Source organism: Balaenoptera ricei, chromosome 1, assembly GCF_028023285.1.
Source record: "Balaenoptera ricei isolate mBalRic1 chromosome 1, mBalRic1.hap2, whole genome shotgun sequence".
Lineage (NCBI taxonomy): Eukaryota > Metazoa > Chordata > Mammalia > Artiodactyla > Balaenopteridae > Balaenoptera > Balaenoptera ricei.
In genome coordinates, this window is record NC_082639.1 from 21,723,283 (window position 1) to 21,745,714 (window position 22,432).

Sequence of the window (22,432 nt, forward strand, 5' to 3'; positions counted from 1 at the left end):
CGCGCTGCGAGGGGGCGGGGCTAGCGCTCACGCAGCTTTATCCCCTTCCCCGCCCTTTCTCTTCCCGGTTTCCCTGTCAGCCTGCTGGTCGGGTCTGGCGGCTGCTTCCGGTAGGAGCGCGGTGCAGGGCGAGTCGGTCTCGGCTCCTCGTCATGTCCTACGGTCCCTTAGATATGTACCGGAACCCGGGGGCCTCGGGGCCCCCGCTCCGGGACTTCAACAGCATCATCCAGACGTGCAGCGGCAACATCCAGCGGATCAGCCAAGCCAGTGAGCCGGGGTACCGGGCTGGGGGGCGGGGGCCGTCCCGGGGACAGGCCCGGGTGAGGCTGCCGGGACGCGGAGCCCGGCTAGGGCTACGGCCAGGGCCACACCTGAGGCCGTCTTGGGTGCTCTGCTCTGGATACGGCGGGCTGCTGTCCCCGAGTCTGCCAGGCCCAGGCACTCCGAGGGTCCGGAGCCCCAGCTGCAGCTCGAGTTTCTTCTCAGGAGTTCTGCTCTTAACGGTGTTGGGGCCAAGACAGCAGTCCTGACAGCCGCAGGGTGGGAGGGTGTGTGTGTGTCCCCTCCAGAGCAGTGAATGAGTCGACTGGCTGCAGTGGTCAGCCTAGTTTTTCTTGTCATCTGCCTCCCTCCACCCACCTCTCTTTCCTCTTTGGTCAGCTTGGATCGGGAGTTGTTTCCTGGTTTAGACTTTACATTCTGCTGAGCTTCTGGCTTCTTGGAAGTCAGAAGCTCTCAGTTAAGGGAAGTGGAGAGTGCATGTGTTTTGGTGATTTTAATACAGTTCTTCCTGTAAGGAATTTGGAAATCAGATATAATGACTTGTATTCGAGGGGTGAGATGGCTTCTACTATAATAAAGAGAATTCACCAAAAACATTTCAGTTTACATTCTTTTGTCTTTTGTAACAAAAGATTTGCATATATTTTTGGATTTCAAGCCAATGAGGCTTTTGTTTTCCTTCCCCACCTAGCTACTCTTTTGAACAAGCATGATACACAGAGAAGCTCAGGGACATGGCCATAATCACACAGCAAGTAAGACATGGTAGAGGTGGTGGTGGATTTCAGAATGTCATTGCTTGTCTTAAAACTCCCTCCCCACCATTAGGGTCTGAATGATACTATAGTTGAATGAGTCAAATACATGTTATTTCTTGTGCCTGAAAATTAGCTCAGAGCCTTATAAACAGGAAGTCAGCTGCAGCAACTACTTGGAAAGAATGGTATCATCATCCTTGTTGTTTATTATTGTGTTTTCGTGAGCTTGGCTGTACCCTGTTAATAGGTAGAACTAGTTGGTCCTGAATTACAATTATGTTCTATATTTTAAAGAACAATCTATCACTTAGCTTTTAAATTTAAATATATAATGAGAGAGGGAAGTTTCTGATGGAAGGCGTTTGAATCTGGGCACTTTGGAAGTGGAAAGAAGAATATGTGGTCTGTTAAATCCAGAAATTTGAAACAAAAATTAATGTGACCACTGGTTAGAAAGTATAGTACTTTGTGTTCCAATTTCCTTTTGTGAGGGAGCTGTAATACAGGTTAGATCAGAATATTCTGGTTCAATACTGAAAGTTTCTTATTGAGGCCAAATATAATTTTAATGTCTATTTGTGAAATTTTCATTCTGCATGTATTTGAGTATGAGGCATGTAGTATTATGGGAAGTGACATGGATTCCTTCAACAGGGAGCCTGTGGTGTACATAATGACTGAAAGGGATTGCTACTATAGAAGAGATATAATAAAATTATAGGTGTTCAGGAGAGAAAGACACCTTTTTCACTTGGGAGAGGCCAGGGAAGGCATTATTGGCATTTGAGCTAGGTCTGGAAAGATGGTGGAAAGGATTTGAACTTTCGAGAGTAAAGAAGGGAAGAGCATTCCAGGAGGGAATAAAATGAACAAGGCATGGTAGTGGGAAAGCATGTGGTGTGTACAGAAAAGTAGAGTGATTTAATTTGGCTAGACTGGTGGAGTCCAGAAAGTAGTGGAAAATAGGATTGGAAAGGTAAGTTGGGGCCCAAACATGAAGTGCTTTAAGTGCTACACTAAGGGGGTTTGGATTTAATTCTTTAGAAATGTGTAAATTGAGTTGGAAGGGAGAGAGACTGGAATCAGAGACACCAGTTAGGATCTGAAAATGAAAAGAAGGAAAGGATAGGAGAGGTGTCTGGTCATAGAATTGATAAGGTTTAGCTGTTGATTAGGCATCAGGCTCAAGGGATAGTTGGATTCATTTTGTTAATAACATTAATAGCTAACATTTGAGTACATACTGTATGCCAGGCAATATAAGTGCTTTACATGCATTATCTTAATTTTGTAACGACCCTGTGAAGTAATTACCAATATTATTTCTTTTTATGGGTTAGGAAACAGGCTGAGAAAGGTTAAATAATTACGCAGCTAACAAATGGCAATACCTAAATTTGAAACCAGATCTGTCTCTTATGACCAGCATTCAGCCTTTTTTTAATTTTTAATTAATATTACAGTTTTATAGCAGTTAACACTTCAAGTTACAAGTGACTTTTCTTTTTCTTTCTTTTTTTTTACTCTTCATAGGAAGCTATGGGAAATACCTGAGGCTGTGGAACTTTCTCTTCTTGTGGTGTGTCTGCCTCTCCTGCTAGATTGTTAGTTCCTTTGAAGAAATGGGACATGACTTATTCATCTTTATATTTCTAGTACTTATCTCAGACCCAAGTATATGTTAGATTCATTCATGCACAGTTCAACAGATATTCTATGAGCATCTGCTATGCACTGGGGATGGAGTGATGAGCAAGACAGACAAAACCCTGCCCTGATAGTGTGTGTGTGTTTGTGTATGTGTATGTATACACACGTATGCATACATGCACATAGATAAACAATATTGAGAAATAATAAATGCTATGAAGAAAAGAATAAGGGGACAGAGAGTGAGGAGAGCAAGAGGGTGGGTGTGCTATTTTATATTTTTACATCAGTTGGTCAAGGAAGGCCTCTCTGAGGGGGTGATGTTTGAATAGACACCTGAATGAAGTGAGGGAGAGAACCTCATGAGTAACTGGGGGAAGGCATCCTAGGCAGAGGGAACAGCAAGAGCAAAGACCTCAGTGCTTTCAAGAATAGCAAGGAGACTAGTGTGGCTGGACTGCAGTTAGAGGAGGGGAGCATAGTAGGAAAAGAGGCCAGGGAGGTAGCCAGGGATCATATCATTTAGGGTCTTGATGCTTAGTAAATTGTATTTAGTAGATTTGAATGAATGAGGTTTCTCTACCATCTTGGAACTCTTCCTGACTCATTTACCTTGTGCTGTGTGGTTCCTACCACATCTTATGACCCTGGTCAGTGTGAGTTGGAATTCTCCCCTTGGGATTGTTTAGTGAGGCACTGGGAATTTGAAATTGGTAGGGTGACATTGCTTCTACCCACTTATCAGGCTGGTGCCCATCCCCCAGACGTGGCCAGCATACCTAAGTATACAGCCTGAATGTGACCTCCCAGACATATGCCCACATCCATATAGTCCTGCAAGGACCTGTATCTGTTGAAAATTTGAGAGAATAGCTATTCTTTTTTCTCAACTGTGGGTTTTTTTTCACATATGTGGGTTTGGAATTGCTGAGCATATCAGCCTGAAATACGGCAGGCCACTGCGTGGGTTGTTATAGGTACAGCTAAGGTTGACTGCCTGGTACAAGGGGTTGTTATCAGTATGTGTGGGCTACAGAAGAAAACTGCTTGACTCTGCCTATTGTGAAACGAAGGGTCTGGGCAAGTATTGCTGAGGCAGATACAAGGAAATAACCTTAACAGGTGCCAAGTTATCTCTGAAGAGATTAAAGAACATCATTTCTGTTCTTTAACGTTGCTAATTTAAAAAAAAAATAAATTTATTTATTTATTTATTTTTGGCTGTGTTGGGTCTTCGTTGCTGCACGCGGGCTTTCTCTAGTTGCAGCGAGCGGGGGCTACTCTTCGTTGCGGTGTGCGGGCTTCTTATGGTGGTGGCTTCTCTCGTTGCAGAGCACAGGCTCTAGGCGCACGGGCTTCAGTAGTTGTGGCACGCGGGCTCAGTAGTTGTGGCTCACGGGCTCTAGAGCGCAGGCTCAGTAGTTGTGGCGCATGGGCTTAGTTGCTGTGCAGCATGTGGGATCTTCCTGGACCAGGGCTTGAACCCATGTTCCCTGCGTTGGCAGGCGGATTCTTAACCACTGCACCACCAGGGAAGCCCAACGTTGCTAATTTATTGATATGATTCTGTTTACTAAAAAAATCAAAAGCAGTTGAACTTTTAAAACTGATTATCGTGTGCAATCCTCTGGGTTGTTCTTTCAAAGTTATTTTCATATTGGCCCCTTGCTCTTTATTTCATTGTCCTCCTCATAAGTCTTCATGATCTCAGCCTCTGTAGTCCAGCAGCATAGTCTCAGTGTCTCTGTTCCCATTCTAGTTCATCCTGATAAGGCTATCAGCAGTATGTCTAAAGTCCTGTTTTCATTATACCACTCATCTTCTCAAGAGCCTATGGTGGCTCTCTGTTGTCTGCTGCATCAGATCTTAACATTCCACCTTGCTTTCACTGTCTCTGTCATCTTAACCCAAATTAGCCATATTTTCTACTTCTCTTTGTTACAGGCAGGCTGTTTTTCTTAACATCCCTAAACACGGGGTTTTGCTGCAAGTTTTTGCTCTTTCTGTTCCTCCTTTCTTTAATCTTTCCCTATCTCACTAGCTACCTAAATTATAAAAATCCTTTGAGTTGTGCTTAAATCCTGCCCCTTGTAACTAAGCCTTCCTTTGCTTTTGAAAGAGTGAGGTCAGGAAGAGCCTGGGCCTTAGGCTCAGCAGATCTGTGACTGAGTCCTTGCTCCTCTGTGTTGTACTGTTCACCTTGGGCAGGCTAGTTCCCCTTTCTGTCTGTTACCCCATATGTAAAATGAATGGTGTTGTTAAAGTGGGATGTTTGAAAGTGCCTAGTCTAGTACCTGGTACATAGTAGACATTCAGTAAATGGTGATATCATTGGTTGAGCCCCCTGCTCCACTATAGTTTAGTAGTTAAGTGAGCAGGCTCAGGAGTCAGACTGCGTGGGTTTGCGTCCTAGATCTGCTTCTTACTAGCCATGTAAACATATTGCTGTACCTCTCTATTTCACAGTTTCCTCATCTATAAGATGGAGTTAATGATAGACTCTACTTCACAGGATTGTGAGAATTAAGTGAGGTAATTTATATAAAGTGCTTAAACCAGTGCCTGCAACATTGTTTAAGAAGTGTTAGCTATCATTTTGTTTTTTTCCTTTGAATTTGCAAGCTTAGCACTTACTTTATTCTGTAGTCTTTAATTCATGCTTTTTGACCTTGTTATTCCAACTGAGAGATTACTATTAGTTTTGTTGTGGGGATAGAGATCATGCATTGTACAGCTGTCCTTAGCTTCAGTGCCTGGCACAGCAGTGGATATGTAGTTAGCATTCGATATGTACTTAATTGATTTTATCATTGCTAAGTACATTTTTCTTGGTCTCGAGTTTGATAATAATAGCTATCCTTAATTGAGTTCTTTTAAGTGCCAGACACTGTTCTAAATTTAGCTTCATATTATCTTAGGTCATCCTCACAACAACCATATGAGGGTTCTCTTGTTTTTCCCATTTTTTAGGTGAGGAAACTGAGGCACAGAGGAATAGAAACTTTTGCTAGGAAGTGGTGGAACCAGGAATAACACAGAGCAGTCTTAATTGAGAGTCTGTGCTCTTAACGAGTTCATGTCCTGTCATGGGTATGGTAAATAGAAGATTATACCTTTGATGTTTAGTATTCATGTTCAGTGTAGTTTAGAGCTTTACTATTGTAGTATAGTGGCTACTTTTTTTTTTAAATGTTTTTAATTTTTTGGCTGCATTGGGTCTTCATTGCTGTGTGCGGGCTTTCCCTAGTTGCGGTGAGCAGGGGCTACTCTTTGTTGCGGTGTGCGGGCTTCTCATTGCGGTGGCTTCTGTTGTTGCGGAGCACGGGCTGTAGACGCACGGGCTTCAGTAGTTGCGGCACACGAGCTCAGTAGTTGTGGCTCGTGGGCTCTAGAGCGCAGGCTCAGTAGTTGTGGCGCACGGGCTTAGTTGCCCTGTGGCATGTGAGATCTTCCTGGACCAGGGCTCGAACCCATGTCCCTTGTTTTGGCAGGTGGATTCTTTTTTGTTGTTGTTGTTGCTAGAAATCTCTCCTGTCTTAGGAAGTTGACAGAGAGATACTACTTCTTTTTTTTTTTTTCTTGAATTTTATTTTATTCATTTATTTATACAGCAGGTTCTTATTAGTTATCCATTTTATACATATTAGTGCATATATGTCAATCCCAGTCTCCCAATTCATCACACCACCACCCCGTGGCAGGCGGATTCTTAACCCCTGCGCCACCAGTGAAGTTCTATAGTGGCTACTTTTAAAAAGTCAGGTCATTTTCATTGTAGCTTTGCAAAAACAGTGCAAACCTAATTTTCAGAGTAAGACACTGAGATGACGTCATTGTAATAATGACCACATAGGCTATCATTTTCTCATTTAATGTAAATAATGCTCTTTCTTTGAATTTATATTTGCTTGTTTAATATACTGAATTAGAGCATTCTAGTCTCTCAGATAAAGAAATTTTTACCTGTATGGTAGTTGCTTTTGATATGACTAGACATTGATTTGGATTAAGGTTCATTTGGAGATTCACATTCTGCCTAAAGTGATATCAGCTAAAAGCACATGAAGAGTGTTCAGTTTAGAGTAGTTTCTAGTGTGGATGTTAGCTGTAATGTGCGATAAATTGATTTGCTTCATAGTCTTTTAAAAATTTTAGCCAGGACATGCTTTTAAAAATGAGAGGTCAGTGATAGGAGAAATTGAGGCCTAGTTTTAAAAATAACAAAATTGCTTACACGGAACTGAGGCCTAGTCATCTGGTTTCCAGGATTATGTAGCATTTCGTAGAGGATAGATACCCAATTATTTTCATCCAAAATATTGTGACAAATCAATCTAAAGTAAAACTTTTATTTACTAGAATGCTTAGAAAAGGAGTTTTCTCATTAACCAAGCTGACCAGAAAACCCTTTTAGACGTAGCCCATTTTGATAAAAATTGTTCCAAAAAGTATCACTGTACTTTTTGACATTTTAAGTACATTCAAGTGAAAATAAGTGTGTATGTAAACATTCACACTATTCTATTTCTATTTGTGCTTTAGGTTTAAGGGATACAGTTCTTAGTTGTAAAACAGATGGGTCATTAAGTCACTATTTTCAAATAAACCCCTGATGGTGGTGGTTATGGAGGGTGGTATACAAAAAAATTATACTTCCACTAAACGTAGACACCACTGTCTTTATCATTTGAGTTTTGGGGCATCTGATACCTGAGTCTTGCTGGAAACTTTTAGGAAAATATCAATATGCAGGAATTTAGATAGAATTGATGGAAGCTTGGATTCATTCTGGTGCTTAACTAGTAAGTGACCCTATAAAGTCCTCCCCCCCCCACCCCTCCATCCCAATTCAGGTAATCTCAGCAAACAAAAGAAGTCAGAAAAGTCTAGATAAATAAAAGTTCTCAGCTGAAAATATACAAAGAACAGCTGATTTTTAATTGATTGTTTCCCCCCATAGTCTGTAAAGTCCCCTTTGCTCTCTAGGGCATTTAATATGGTTTGATAGATGATTGACAACTTGAAACTTTGACATACCTCTAGAGTTTCTAAGGAGAATGCTCTATATAAAGACAGTCAGTAAGATGAGATGTTTCCTTGAACTGCCATACCGGTAACATTTACCTTTATATGTCACCCTGTAACCAACTATTTTCTGGAGGGGTACGTATGTGTGTGTGGTTATGCAAATACAAAAATGAGTAGAATGTGGTCAGTGCCACCCAGAGGCATATAGTCAGTCCAGTCCCATTTGTACACAGGCAGAGTCTCTCTAAGCCAAACTCTGGCTTGCAAAAGCACTGCTTGGTTACACAGCATCATTCTGGGACTAGAGCTTCTTCATTATTGTTGAATTTTAGCATTGAGCAGTGGTGGGAGTACTTAGAAATCATTTAGTCCTTACATAGTTGTAATAATTTAATGAATAAAAAGCCCCACACAAATAGTAAATATTGTGACAAATAGTAAGTACTCAATATATGTTAGTTAAACCTGAATATCATATACAATTGGTGAAAGAGACCCAGCAACATGAAATGACTTGTCTGGTGCCATACATCTAGTTAGTGGTCGAATCTGGCTCAGAGTTTAGGTCTCATTATTCCTAGCTCATGTTCATTCATATCTTCTGCCTTGAAAGTGGCATGACATAAAACAGAGGCTAACTCAATTAATCAGCAATTACTTATTACCCGCTGGGTGCTGGCACTCTGCTGGACTCTGGTGAGTACACAGGAACCTTCGCAAAGGTCAGAGGGAGTCGGGGAAGGGAGCAGGTTAGAGCAAGGGCATCAGCCTATCTGGAGCAGAGAGCTATTAAGTTAGGAAGCTATCAGATAAGCAGGGTGGGGCGAAGTGGAACACTGGGAAACGGAGGCCTGCCCTAAGTCACTACGTTCTGTGTATTTCCTTTAAGCGTCAGCCTTTTGAGAGAACCTAATGTGGCATAAAAAATATAGTTATTGGAATTAGCACTGGGTTTGAATTCTGGTTTTTATGACACTCTGCTCAAAACCGTCAGTGGCCTCACATTTCTTTAAAATTCGAAGTCCTTGCTCTAGTTTACAAGGCCCTATGTAATCTGGCTCCCCTCTCTCTCTTACCTCTCTTTTGCTCCCTCTGGGCCTCCTGTTCCTCCATCACAACAAGTGCTCTTGCCTTGGGGATTTTGTGCTTAATGCTCTCTGCTAGAAAGCTCCCCCAGAAATTTCTCATGGCTTGATCTTTCACTTCCTTTAGGTCTCTGCTCTGTGTCACCTTATCAGAGAAGTCTTCTCTGACCGCCCTGTGTAAACTAGTACCCTCTCCCTACCAGCCTTTACCTGAATTTATTTTTCTTTATAGCACTTATCACTACCTGATACATGCTTATTATCTCTTTTCCTTAAAATGTAAGCTTCTTGAGAGCAATATCTTCTAGAGCATATAACAGTGTAAAGTAGGTATTCTAAATGAATGAATGAATGAGTTTTGTAACACTCAGTGTGAGCCTCAGTGTGCCCTTCTGTAATAATGCTTATCTAATAAGATAATACTTATCAAGTGTGAAGGAAAAACACTTCTGTGTTTCCTCCACTGTCAATACTTCTGACACCAGATGTATGGACTTACCACACACCAAGCAATTATCAGATTCTCTGGACTTCAATTGGGTGTCCTCCAATTTAACTCAATTCTGACACTACCTGGGGTTAGCATCAGATTCCACAAATTAAGGGCTTAGTCCCACAAGACTCCCCCCACCCCACCCCCTTCAGATGCCAATTGTAAGTCCAAGTTCTTATCTGTGCTTCTGACCAGTGAGCCATATTGGAGGTTCCCATGAGCCCCTCCTCAGGTTCAGCTAGTTTGCTAGCCCAGCTCACATAACTCAGGAAAACATTTACTTACTAGATAATTGGTTTATTATAAAAGGGTATAATTCAGGAGCAGCCAGATAGAAGAGACGCCTAGGGCAAGGTATGTGGGAAGAGCTTGGAACTTACGTGCTCTCTCTGAGCGCTGACACCCTCCCCGCATCTCCGTGTGTTCACCAGTCCGGAAGCTCATCAAATCTAGTTCAAGAACTTATAGAGGGCTTCCCTGGTGGCGCAGTGGTTGAGAATCTGCCTGCCAATGCAGGGGATGCGGGTTCGAGCCCTGGTCTGGGAAGATCCCACATGCCGCGGAGCGGCTGGGCCCGTGAGCCACAATTACTGAGCCTGCGCGTCTGGAGCCTGTGCTCCGCAACAAGAGAGGCCGCGATAGTGAGAGGGCCCGCAACAAGAGAGGCCGCGGTAGTGAGAGGGCCCGCGCACCGCGATGAAGAGTGGCCCCCGCTTGCCGCAACTAGAGAAAGCCCTCGCACAGAAACGAAGACCCAACACAGCCAAAAATAAATAAATAAATAATTAAAAAAAAAAAGAATTTATAGAGTTTAAAATGCGGTTCCTCTACCCCCCCAGCCCCCCCCCTTCTTCTTTCCAGAGGTTGGTGGGTGGGACTGAAAGTTCCAACCTGATAATCACTTGGTCTTTCTGGTGACTAACCCCACCCAACCTAAGCCTATCAGGAGCCCTACCCTGTCACTTCAATAGGTAAACTCAGTATGCTCCAAAGGAACCCTTTATGAATAACGAAAGACACTACTATCACTCAGGAAATTCCAAGGGTTTTGGGAGCTTTATGCCAAGAACTGGGGACAAAGACCAAATACATCTTTTATTATACCACATCAAGTATGTAGCCCAGTGTCTGGCACATGGTGAATGCTCAGTAAATGCTAATGTCTGTGCTCTTTCTTAAATTATTTGTTTGGCCAGCCAGTAGACAGCTTTGATTCTGATTCCCATTTGACTTAGGTAAGAAGGACATTATACATCTTAGTGATGAAAAATGATTATTATATCTTACATAGTGTTTTTTTTAGCAGAATGCAGTATTTTATAGTGCTTACATTTTCCAGTGGAACCAATAAGCTAAAAACCCTCATTTAATAGAATAGATATATTTTAGGAAAGTTTGTCAAAAGGCAACTTTTTAATCAAGTGAATTCTATATTTCCATTGTAAAAGTGGAGTTATAGTTTTACTTAAAAAATGGTCTCAAAATCATAATTTGAAGTGTTACAAACCAGTATATTCTTGACTTTGCAGAATTTTGCTTTGTAACACCCATGATGACACAGGGATTTGGGCTAGGGAGTGTTGACCTAAAACAAAGAGACTGCCAGATATTTCTCCAGCAAAGACGGGTTTATTCACGATCAACAGAGAGTTGCAGTTTGGGGTCTGCAATCATGGCTAGCCAAGTGGAAACCCCCTCCTGGCAAGGGAAGGGGAAAAGGAAGTTGGGAGGGGTATAGCAAACAAAGAGTCCATGGCTTTTCATTGGCTGAGAGGAGTCTTCTTCATAGCATTTGGGCTCAGCTGTTGTGGCAGGGTGTGCGAGCTCCCCCTTCTGGTCTCCCAACTCTGTTTAACTGAGGTTTCTGTTTATTGATTTTTTTACAGGAGAAATAACTTGTACATGCTGCTAAGGACTAGGTTGTTCAGTTTCTACTTAGGAGTAGAGTCACCCAGAAATCACCTAGAAGATTTTGCTTAATTATTGTTTCTTAACAGACTTAGAGGCTATTAACATATCTGTGTTTTTGTAAGGTAACTGGTACTTAATAAACTTCAGCTTGCCTTTTTACTACCCTTGGTGACCGAACTAGGGCCAAGGTTATGACTCTGACCCCCAAATTTTGTTATTTAAGAAACATCCTATCATAAGGAACAATTAATTTTTATTTTTATTTATTAATTTTTTAAAAAATATTTATTTATTTATCTTGGTTGCACTGGGTCTTAGTTGCGGCAGGTGGGCTCCTTAGTTGCAGCTCGCGGGCTCCTTAATTGTGGCACGCGGGCTCCTTAATTGTGGCACGTGGGCTCCTTAGTTGCGGCGTGTGGGCTCCTTAGTTGTGGCACGTGGGCTCCTTAGTTCTGACGTGCGAACTCTTAGTTGCAGCATGCATGTGGCATCTAGTTCCTTGACTAGGGATTGAACCTGGGCCCCCTGCATTGGGAGCACAGAGTCTTAACCACTGCGCCACCAGGGAAGTCCAGGAACAATTAATTTTTAAAATTTAAAATTCTAATAAGTGCAATTTCGTTTTCATTGGACATTGAAGCCTTGTTTATATATTGTTCCTATGAGATATATACAAATGATACAGTATTCATTGGTTTCCTCATCTTCTTCCACTAAGCCAGTCATTTAGCAGTCTGGTGTTTCACAAGTGAAACTTGGGCATTAATCCTGAGAGGGTAGGAAAGGCCCTCACAAAGGACACTGTCTTTTGGCTAGAGGAGCCATATATTACCTATTGTGTTATATTATCTCTTGAAGTTCTAGTGAAACTTGAAGATAATTAATTTTGTTTCCCCTGGGCAAAAAGTACTCTATTATTGTGTTCCGTATTCCAGCTATTTGCAATAGAAGACAGGGAATGCTCTTAAAATGCAAGCGTGCAAACAAACTAAAAAGTCGTACAATAAAATTCCAAGCTCTGCAAATGAATGAATGAATGAATGAATGAATCTCCCTCATCCTCCCTGCCAACCAGAAAAAGAAAATAGAAAGCAGGACATGGGAAATCAGGGGCTCTATTCCTGTCGCAGAAGTCAGTGAGGGACAGGGGTGTTCAGATTCCCAGGCAGGCTGGTGTTTCTCCTTATTGAGAGATAATCCATTCCTCTGGACCTCTGCTTTCCTAGTCCAGGCCTAGGGGCTTAAACATCTAGGATTCAAACATGACCATTCCAAATCTTAGCACAGTATCTAGGTAGAGTAATCTGAACAAAACGATATACTGTTTGTCTACAGACAGCGTAGTTAGAAAATAGGCATTGGAGTCTGATGTACCTGGGATTGATTTTTTTGCCCTGCTACTTTTTGTGTGCCCTTATATAAGATATTTAACTTCTTTAAATATATTTCCTCATCTGCACAGTGAAGATACATCTACTTCAGACTGTTGCTATGAAAATTAATAAGATTATATATACAAAGCTCCTAATATAGTACTTGGCACATAGAGGTGCTCAATTAGTGGTAACTTATTATTAATAATAAGTGTACATTGTCTTTCCAAAAATGTTTGCTGTATAAAATATTGTATATTAGTGAATTTAAATTTTTATTGTTGTGAATTGATATTTGGTATCAAGGCCATTCCAAAAGCGACAAACATTTTAACCAGTGCCATGGGAAATCTGGCAAAATGTGGGAGTTCTTTGGGAGTGACAAACAAAACCACCATCCTCTACTTAGTGGCACAGTTACTCTACAGGAGAAAGGCAGACCTTATAAGTAGCTTTAGATGGGAATATATGTGCCAAGGTCTTGAACATAGCATGCTTTCTATTAGTTGTATGTACTTATTCAGGATGTGGAGAGAGACCAGTGATCTGAGAATTAGGATGCTCGTGATGAATGTATTTTTCTTTTTTTAAAAAATTTATTTATTTTATTTATTTATTTTTGGCTGTGTTGGGTCTTTGTTGCTGAGCGGGGGCTGCTCTTCGTTGCGGTGCACGGGCTTCTCATTGCGGTGGCTTCTCTTGTTGCGGAGCACAGGCTCTAGACGCGTGGGCTTCAGTAGTTGTGGCATGCGGGCTCTAGAGCGCAGGCTCAGTAGTTGTGGCACACGGGCTTAGTTGCTCCGCAGCATGTGGGATCTTCCCGGACCAGGGCTCGAACCTGTGTCCGCTGCATTGACAGGTGGGTTCTTAACCACTGCGCCACCAGGGAAGCCCTGTATTTTTCTTTTCAATAAATCTTTTTTTCTTTTCTCCTCAGCTGCTCAGATAAAGAATTTGATGAGCCAACTAGGAACTAAGCAAGATTCAAGCAAGCTACAGGAAAATCTGTGAGTAGCTTCCTAACAAGGTTGGGATTTGTGAGGGCCTTTTGGGGACACACTTAATACCCTTGCTGCCTGGCAGCTGAGGTTTCAGGCCTGTGAAATCAGAATGAGAGGCAGTGGGACATGAGGTCATAGCTGGATCTAGAAGAGGAGCAACAAAATATATTAATGGGTTGTGATCTCCGTTGCCTCTCAGAGTCCTTGAACGCTGCTTCTTTCCTCCCTTGGGCAGTTTAGCAGAACAATTTAGGGAAGCAGAGAGGGAATCCCTACCCTCTAGACTACATTCTGCCTAAATGAGCTTCCTTGTTGGCAGAGGCCTCCTGATGATATACAGCGCTTGTCTAATCTGGTTGGATTTCCAGCTGTCTATCATATTAGAAAAATGTATTCAGAATGACCCGAGGAGAGTCTGAGGGAGAGAACAGTGGAATAGATTCTTTTTATCATGCCCTTCTTGACTCCATCTCTGCTTTTAGAAGTTCTAGTTCTCATCTTTAAAACATACTGAACAATATTCTTTGTTTCCTGTCCTAGACATTGTGAAGTGAGAGAATGACTTACTACTTTGAGCTTTTTCCAGGGAGATGTGAGATAGCTCTGGGTATGTTAGTACTGTCTGCGATGCTCAGGCTTCTGATTGACTTCCCTCTTGGGGTTTTCTTGTTTGTTTGTTTGTTTTGTCTCCCTCTTGGTTTTGAGTCCCTTGTTTTATTTATTTATTTATTTATTTATATATTTTTATCTTGGAGACCCCTTTGCAGTGAAAAAAACGTTAGTAATTAATGGTGTGGTTTCCCTGTCCTCCCTTAAACCCTTTGTAGAAGTGGCCAGATAGTAGAGGAAACCATGACTGAAAGGAGCCTTTTTTGTATTTCTACTACCTTTCAATCCCACTTAACATAGCACACATTCTTCCCTCTTTAATTTCCTTCCCCCTCTGCTCGTTTTACACATTTTTTTACACAGTATAGGGCTTCTTTGTTTTGGAGGGAAGAGCCAGAAAGTCAGGCCTAGGGGACAGGTAGGGAGCCAAGGATAAAGCTGAAAAAGCATGAGCTTTAAGCAAGAGCGTGGGAGTAGATCTTTGGAGGTTGTTCCCTAGGGTGGAAGCTGTGCTTCTAATGCACATTTCATCCAACCTCCAGTGCCTGGATTCTGTCACTAGTCAGTGAACTGTGACAGACAGTACCCATGCAGAACTCCTGGGCAAATGAATACTAGAGTTTTGAGAGAGCGTTCAGTGTGTTAAAACTATTAGATTGAGGTGTGGGGGCAGTTGCTCTTCTTCTATCAGAACTGCTGAGAATGCTTTTCCTTCCTCCCCAAGGAGTTAAAATACCCAGTCAGCAGGTTTCATTGAGGCAGGTTGTTTCTACTCAGTAATATGAAGACGACTTGAGGTGAGCATGACTGGGTAGTATTTCTGGAATTTTGTTGTGAACCTGGGCATCTAGGAACCCATTTCTTCAAGTGGCCCTTTCATTCCCTGCGTTGTGAGACACTCTGAGAACGAACTGATACCAGCAGCTCTCAAGAAGTGAGAATATCCTAAAACATATCTTTTCTCTCTTAGGCAACAGTTACAACACTCTACAAATCAGCTTGCCAAGGAAACAAATGAATTACTGAAGGAATTAGGGTCCTTGCCCCTTCCTTTATCTACTTCAGAACAGGTTGGTATTTTGTGGGGTTTTGGCTTGTTTTTTTAATAAGAAAGGACTTCGTGTTTGTGGAGAGGCAGTGTGTGAAACAAAAATAACTTGGCCTTTCGTTCTAGATAGACCTTCTCTGAACCTCAGTTTCCTTATTCATAAAATGGATAAGTGTCTGTTGTGACAACAGAAAGAATGTATGCACCAGATCTTGCAAAGTGCCTAGCATTTAGTAGGTACTCAATATGGGTAGTGGCTGCTGTTATTAGTAATAATATATTAATATATTAGTAAATGGGTTTAACTGGAGAAGAATGTCAATGTTTGCATCTTGTTGGGGTTTGACCTGCAGCTTTATGCTTTCAGGCTTGATCCTAGTTTGCTTGTATCCTGTATCTATAAATTTCAAGCAGACGTCTTTTATATTTTGTAGTCGCTTTCATGTCGCATCATGAATCATTTATAGGTCTCAGGTTGAGGAAATGCTCAGGGAAATAGATTCCTCTATTTAAGTCATTTTCTTCAGTGGCCATTTAAATCCTTAAAAACCACACAATTTTTACTGGAATTCATTGTTCCCTTGATATGCCGTGCCTTTTCTTCAGACGTTCCTGAAGTCAGATGTGCCCCCTCCATTGTGGCTTGACTTTTTAATCTATTATTCATGGTCTGCCTCAAATCCTCTCTCTTCCAGGGCAAAAACCTTCTCCATCTATCTTAGCCTATTATGATTCTATTTTGCTTTTAGTTTCTGTACCATTCATGGGAGCACTTAACTTACATTTCTTTTTATTATTGCATTTTTTAAATGATGGTATCCTATCTGATGGCTCTAAAGATGAAGCCTACCACCTCCCTATCCCGGGTTGTCTGTGCATTGTGACTATTGGAACATAAAACAATTTTAGTGTGTTGTGATCATCATTTATAAAAATGAAACAAAGTAGAAATATCAGAGTGTGTAACCATGTAATAAGGGTAAATACTGTTAATGAAGCTTTCATACATATGTATATATATGGTGCTAGGTCAAGATGTTACATTCTTATTCTGTGTCTCCATCAAAAAAGTTTGAAAATCATCAGTTTAACCCATTCCTGGCAAGTCATTTAATGAAGTATATGTTCAGTCTTTGGAGTTTTGGCATCCCCTTGCACAAAAGAAAAGAACCAAAACTAGGTGCTTTTGTCATCCTGCTACAAGGTAGTAACCTTAATGTAATCACCCTTTTACTATCCACATGTGCTGTTTGTTTTGTTACTCATGCTGATATTTCACCTATGGACCAGTTCCCCCTTGCCATTCATTATCTCAAATTGTTCCCAAATCACCCCTTTCCTCCTCTCAGCTATGCACTTAGGGAATACACACTTGCAGATAGTTTTAGCAGTAATAAAAAGGGAGTCTAAGAGTCTGATGTAAACAGAGTATTGAAAGTACTTAAGTGTTAAATAGTAGCCTAAGCAAAATATAAAGTTCAGTCTGCTTAAAAATAAATCTAATGTATTCCAAAATCAAATAGAATTTATTTTTGGATTATGCATGCTCTTGTTCCCTTCCATTATCTTGGATCATTAAGAACATGAAATAAATCTACAGACATACTTTCTCTGGTGAAATACAAATCCTTGATTCCCTTCCTCCTATTGTGCTGAATATTCTTTTCCCTTTCAATTGTTTCTTTATCTAATTAATCTTAGCCCTGTCACCCATCTTTTTGTTACTGGACTATCAAACCATACATCCTACTCTCAGCATTTTTCTCATACTTATGTGCTATCATCAGCAATCTTCTAGTTGCTAAATCCAGTGGCCTTTTTTGAGTTTATTCACTTTTCTTTGTTTCATTTGATCCTCTTGCCCATCCTGTCTTCACTGAAACTTTCTTCTTCTTTCCATGATCTCTGTAGTAAAGCCTACAAAGTAGTTTTCATGTATCCCAACTCTGGTGATCCCTTTCTGGCCTATTTTCTCTTACCCCAGGTTGAGTCTCAGCCTCCTTCTCTGACTTTATATCTTCCTAGAAGTGGGTGTGCCCCAAGGCTCTGCCATTGATCCTGTAATTTTATTACTCTATGCTTTCTCCATCAGGAGTCTTTTCTACTGTACTTTTATGAGCTTCCTGTCACCTTTATGAACATGATCCCCAGATCTTTTTCAAGCCCTAGCCCCTAAACCTCTAAGTATTTGGCCCATATTGCCAGTTCCTGCTCTGACATCTCCTCTTGAATATGCTGCCTTCATCTAAAATTTAATGTGTTGTCTTATACTGAATTCCTCCTGTTTCACCCAAACCCCTTAACTAAGCTGATTAACAATGCTTATTGTCATAAAAAAGTTTGTGCCTTTTAACCTAATGTTCCCACTCATGCAAATGTGTCTGCGTTCTAAGAAAAAGAAACCAACTGTATACTCCGGAGCCAAATTTCCTGGATTTAAATTCTACCCCTGCCATTTACTGTGTGATCATAGGCAAATTGCTTAACCTCTCTGTACCTCATTTGTCTGATCTGTAAAATAGGTACTATGATAGTACCTAATTTATAGGTTGATGTATGGATTAAGTGAGTTATTATATAAAGTACTTATAACAGTACTGGTACATGATAAGCACTGTATAAATATTAGCTGTTACAATGGGGCTCACTTTAGCTTTATTTATAATGGTTAAAAATGGAACAGTCTAGAAGGAATGTTTACCTAAAATTTACTAAATCAACTTGATGGAGTATTATATAACAAAGACCATAATTGTGAAGAGTACGGTAACATGGAAAATGTTAATGATATACTTAAAAGATAGTATTTTTGGATAATGAGATTGGGGAGTGATGGGTTTTTTCCCCCTATTGTTATAATGTTTATGTAAAAATTAAAATCCCAGAAAAGGGATAAAAAGTCCTTTATCTAAATTTGCTTTCAGTATTACCATCACTCTCCCAGGTGTGAAATTTGAGTCATCTCTTGACTTTATACCCCTTTCCCCACAGCCAGTCACATAATATTTCTTAGATTCATTTCTTTGTGTTCCCATTACTGATACCACGTCTTCCTAACCCTAAATCTAGATTATTGCAGTCATCTTTTTGACTTGTTTCTTTTTCCCATTCCATCACCATCACGGACTAATTTTTCTAAGTTATCATTTTGTACCCGTCGTGTTCTCCACACAGAAATCTTTGTTGCTCTTTGTTCTTTAGAGGTTGAATCCCACACTCATTATCTTGGCATTTAAAACCTGCAGTGGCCACCCCCTTTCCTGCTTTTCCAATTTTATCTTTTAGCTATGCTCATGAAAAAGACTTTGGTTCCAGCCAAACTATCTTTTTCTAGATCCTCTGCAAATTTCTGCCACCATGCCTTTGCTCACACTGTTCCCTCGCCTGGATTCGCCTTACCCCTTCTCTCTGCTCTTCACGCCTTACTCTTCCTTCAGTGCCCACCTCCTCTGGAGGCCTTTTGATCACTTAGATTCTTACTGATTATACTTGCCTCTGTATAATGTGTACAGTACTCTGTATAGTACTAATTGAATATAGCAATTATTTGTATTGATTTGTTATTTGTATATCTAAATTCTTTATCTCCAAATAGATGATAAGCTGTTTGAGGTCAGGGGTGACTTTTTACTTCTGTGTTCCCAGCACACAGCAAGTGCTCTCAGTATGCGTTTTTTGAGACGTAGTATCAGTAAGCTTAGTAAAGGTAGCTTGTAACTCTACAAAGTAGTTTTCAGGTTCTCAAAGATTTTGAACGTCACTACAGTGTGAAGGAAAATGATTCCATGGTTTTCAGGTAAGCTGTGAACTCAGTATAGATGAATACAGTTTTAACATTTTAGCAAGAAAACAATCTCTGTTGGGTATTCTGCTTTTAGATTCTCCTGGGAACTAACATTTTGAATTGTGGTTCCCTCTGAGATTCCCTTACCAGGTAAATGATACCCAGTTCCCAGGTTTGTCGGAATGAAAGAAGGAAAACTCTGACTTGGCCTATAGTATTAACCAGGGATTTGAGTTAGAAAAGGACAAATTTATTAATTTAAGGAAGAGCCTATTTCATAGTAATTTTCCTAGTTGGAACTCTTTAGGAGGTATAATTTTGCTTTTAATGGGAATTAAAACCAAATGATTCTGGGTTAATGTGAAATTTCAAGTTCTTATTTAATTTCCTTAGCGCCAGCAGAAACTTCAGAAGGAACGTCTCATGAATGACTTCTCTGCAGCCTTAAACAATTTCCAGGCTGTGCAGAGAAGGGTATCTGAAAAGGAAAAGGAGAGTATTGCCAGAGCAAGAGCTGGATCTCGTCTTTCTGTAAGTTTATTTCCAAAAGAAGACCTTTGCAAATTTCAGGATGTTCTTTCCTAAGTTTTTAAAAATTTTTTGACCATTTTCTTTGCTTACTATCCCTCCAAATAATAAACATAGACATTAGCTGCTGTGAAAATGTCAGATTGGTATACCCTTTGTTTAAAAAAAAAAAAGTGTACATATGGTCACTTTGCACACTAGACTAGAGAGGAATGTGCACAAAGATTTACAAAAGTGACAGGTAGAATTGTGTGTAATTTTCTTTTTTATTTTTTCTTGTCATGTTGATCTTATGTTAAAAACTTAAAAAAAGAAAAAAATACATCTGTTTCCTAGAATATCGCAGGCTAGGTTATTTGGACTAGACTTCTCTTTGAAAAGAATTAACAAATACTAGATTTTAACAACCCAGCTTCTTAAAAATATTGAAGAGCCATGAAAATATTAAGGTCAAAGTCTAAGAGAAGGTGTGAACCCATAGACATAAGCAGAGCACTGAAATGGCTTTTCCACTGAGTACATTTACTGAGGGCCAACTTAGATTCAGTTTCGATGTCCTCATGGCATGAAGGGGGACAAAAGTGAAAGCCAAGAGTCCATGCATGGTGGATAATCTAAAAGAAGGTGCTCCTCAAATTAAACTGGGCCCTAAAAAATGAAAAGTAAGCCCTCCTTTCCCCTAGCAGACTGCAAAAAAGATCGCATTAGCACTGAGGATGGCAGGAGGGAGGGGAAATCCAGACAGTAAGTTGTACCACAAAGTAACCTTCAGGCAGATTTACTGCCCAAATTCTACCTGAATGGTCCAAAAGCCTAAAGCTTCAAGTAGTCCTGGTCTGGTTGAGTACCTACGTGCCAGACAGAAGCAAATACAAATCCTCTCTGTTTAGACACCTTTATCCTAGCCCTAAAAGAATACCCTCAAATAATTTTTGAAGTGTAGTGAGCAGCCCAGGGTACACAAATAAACAAATAACCCTGGACAAAAACTAGTAGAAACAAAAGTGAGGTGAAATAGACCTATAAAGACTTAATATATTAGAATTATAAGATAACTATACTTATTGGGTTTAAAGAAATAGAAGATCTTGAACACATCTGCAGGAAGCAGGAAACCACAAAAAGCTTTGTAAAGAGTCAAAAGATTTTCTAGAATTGAAAAATATAATGTGGAAATTAAAAACTTAACAGGTGTGTGGTTTAACTAGAAAATAGGTTAGAAGATATTATCCAGCATGTAGGACAGAGGGTTAAGAAGTTAAATAGGGAAGAAAGGTTATGAGAAATGGAGACTGAAGTAAAAGGATCTAAAATAGTTTTTTTTTAAAAATAAATTTATTTATTTATTTATTTATATTTGGCTGTGTTGGGTCTTTGTTGCACGCGGGCTTTCTCTAGTTGTGGCGAGTGGGGGCTACTCATTGTGGTGTGTGGGCTTCTCACTGTGGTGGCTTCTTTTGTTGCGGAGCGTGGGCTCTAGGCACACGGGCTTCAGTAGCTGTGGCACACAGGCTCAGTAGTTGTGGCTCGCGGGCTCTAGAGCGCAGGCTCAGTAGTTGTGGCGCATGGGCTTAGTTGCTCCGCAGCACGTGGGATCTTCCTGGACCAGGGCTTGAACCCATGTCCCCTGCACTGGCAGGCGGATTCTTAACGACTGTGCCACCAGGGAAGTCCTTATAATAGTTTTAATTAGAGTTACAGAATGAGGGTAGAGCAGACATAGGTCAGAAGTCATATTTGAAGAGATAATGGCTGGTAATATTTCAGAACTGATGAAGGGCACTAATCTACAGTTTCAAGAACACCAACAAATCCCAAGAAGGATAAATTTAAAAACTCTCATCCTAGGTATATCGAAGGGAAACTTCAGAACACCAAAGACAAAGAGAAAATCATAAAAATAGCCAGGGAAACAATAGAATATCTTCAAAGGTGCAATAGTTAGACTTCTCAACAGCAACACTTGAAGCCAGTAGAGTGTTGTCTTTAATGTTATAAAGGACGATAATTGCCTCCCTAGGATTCTAAACCCAGTGAAAATAGATAACCAGAATGAGGGCTAATTAAAGACGTTTTCAGTCAAAAGAGAGTTTGCTATCAGCACACCTTACTTAAGAACATTCTAAAGAATGAACTTCAGGCAGAAGGAAGGTGATCCCAGATAGTAAGTCTGAAAAGCAGAAAGGAGTAAGAATAAAGAAAGTGGTAAATATGTGAAAAGATAAATCACAAACAGGGAGAAGATATTGCTATTTGTACAACTGACAAAAGCCTGGTATCAAGAATATAAAGAATTCTCAGGAATCAATATGAAAAAGACACAACCCAACAGAACAATAGTTTCTTAAACTTTTTGATTTCAGGACCCCATTATACTCTTAAAAATTATTAAGGACCCCAAAGAGCTTTTGCTTATATGAATGATATCTATTGATGTACATTGTATTAGAAATTAAAACTGAGAATTTTTTAAAATGTTTATTATTTCATTTACAAATAATAATAAACCCATTACATACTAACATAAAAATATAAATGAGATTTTAATTAATACTACTTTTCCAAAACAATAAAAAAAGTTTTAGGGCTTCCCTGGTGGCGCAGTGGTTGAGAATCTGCCTGCCAATGCAGGGGACACGGGTTCGAGCCCTGGTTTAGGAAGATCCCACATGCCGCAGAGCAACTAGGCCCGCGAGCCACAATTACTGAGCCTGCGCATCTGGAGCCTGTGCTCCGCAACAGGAGAGGCCGTGATAGTGAGAGGCCCGCGCACCGCGATGAAGAGTGGCCCCCGCTTGCCGCAACTGGAGAAAGCCCTCGCACAGAAACGAAGACCCAACACAGCCATAAATAAATAAATTAATTAATTAATTAATTAA

The 22,432-nt window shown here is 40.5% G+C and overlaps 1 protein-coding gene across 1 annotated transcript in view; it reads left to right on the forward strand.

Annotated features, from left to right (window-relative positions):
- Nucleotides 1-15: 15 nt before the first annotated feature.
- Nucleotides 16-22,432, forward strand: part of STX12 (syntaxin 12) — a 34,243-nt gene continuing 11,826 nt past the window's right edge. Inside the window, exons 1-4 of the mRNA XM_059916553.1 lie at nucleotides 16-270; nucleotides 13,521-13,590; nucleotides 15,164-15,263; nucleotides 19,419-19,556. Coding sequence (XP_059772536.1) covers nucleotides 153-270; nucleotides 13,521-13,590; nucleotides 15,164-15,263; nucleotides 19,419-19,556 — 426 coding nt within the window. The 5' untranslated portion in view covers nucleotides 16-152. The remainder of the gene's footprint in view (nucleotides 271-13,520; nucleotides 13,591-15,163; nucleotides 15,264-19,418; nucleotides 19,557-22,432) is intronic.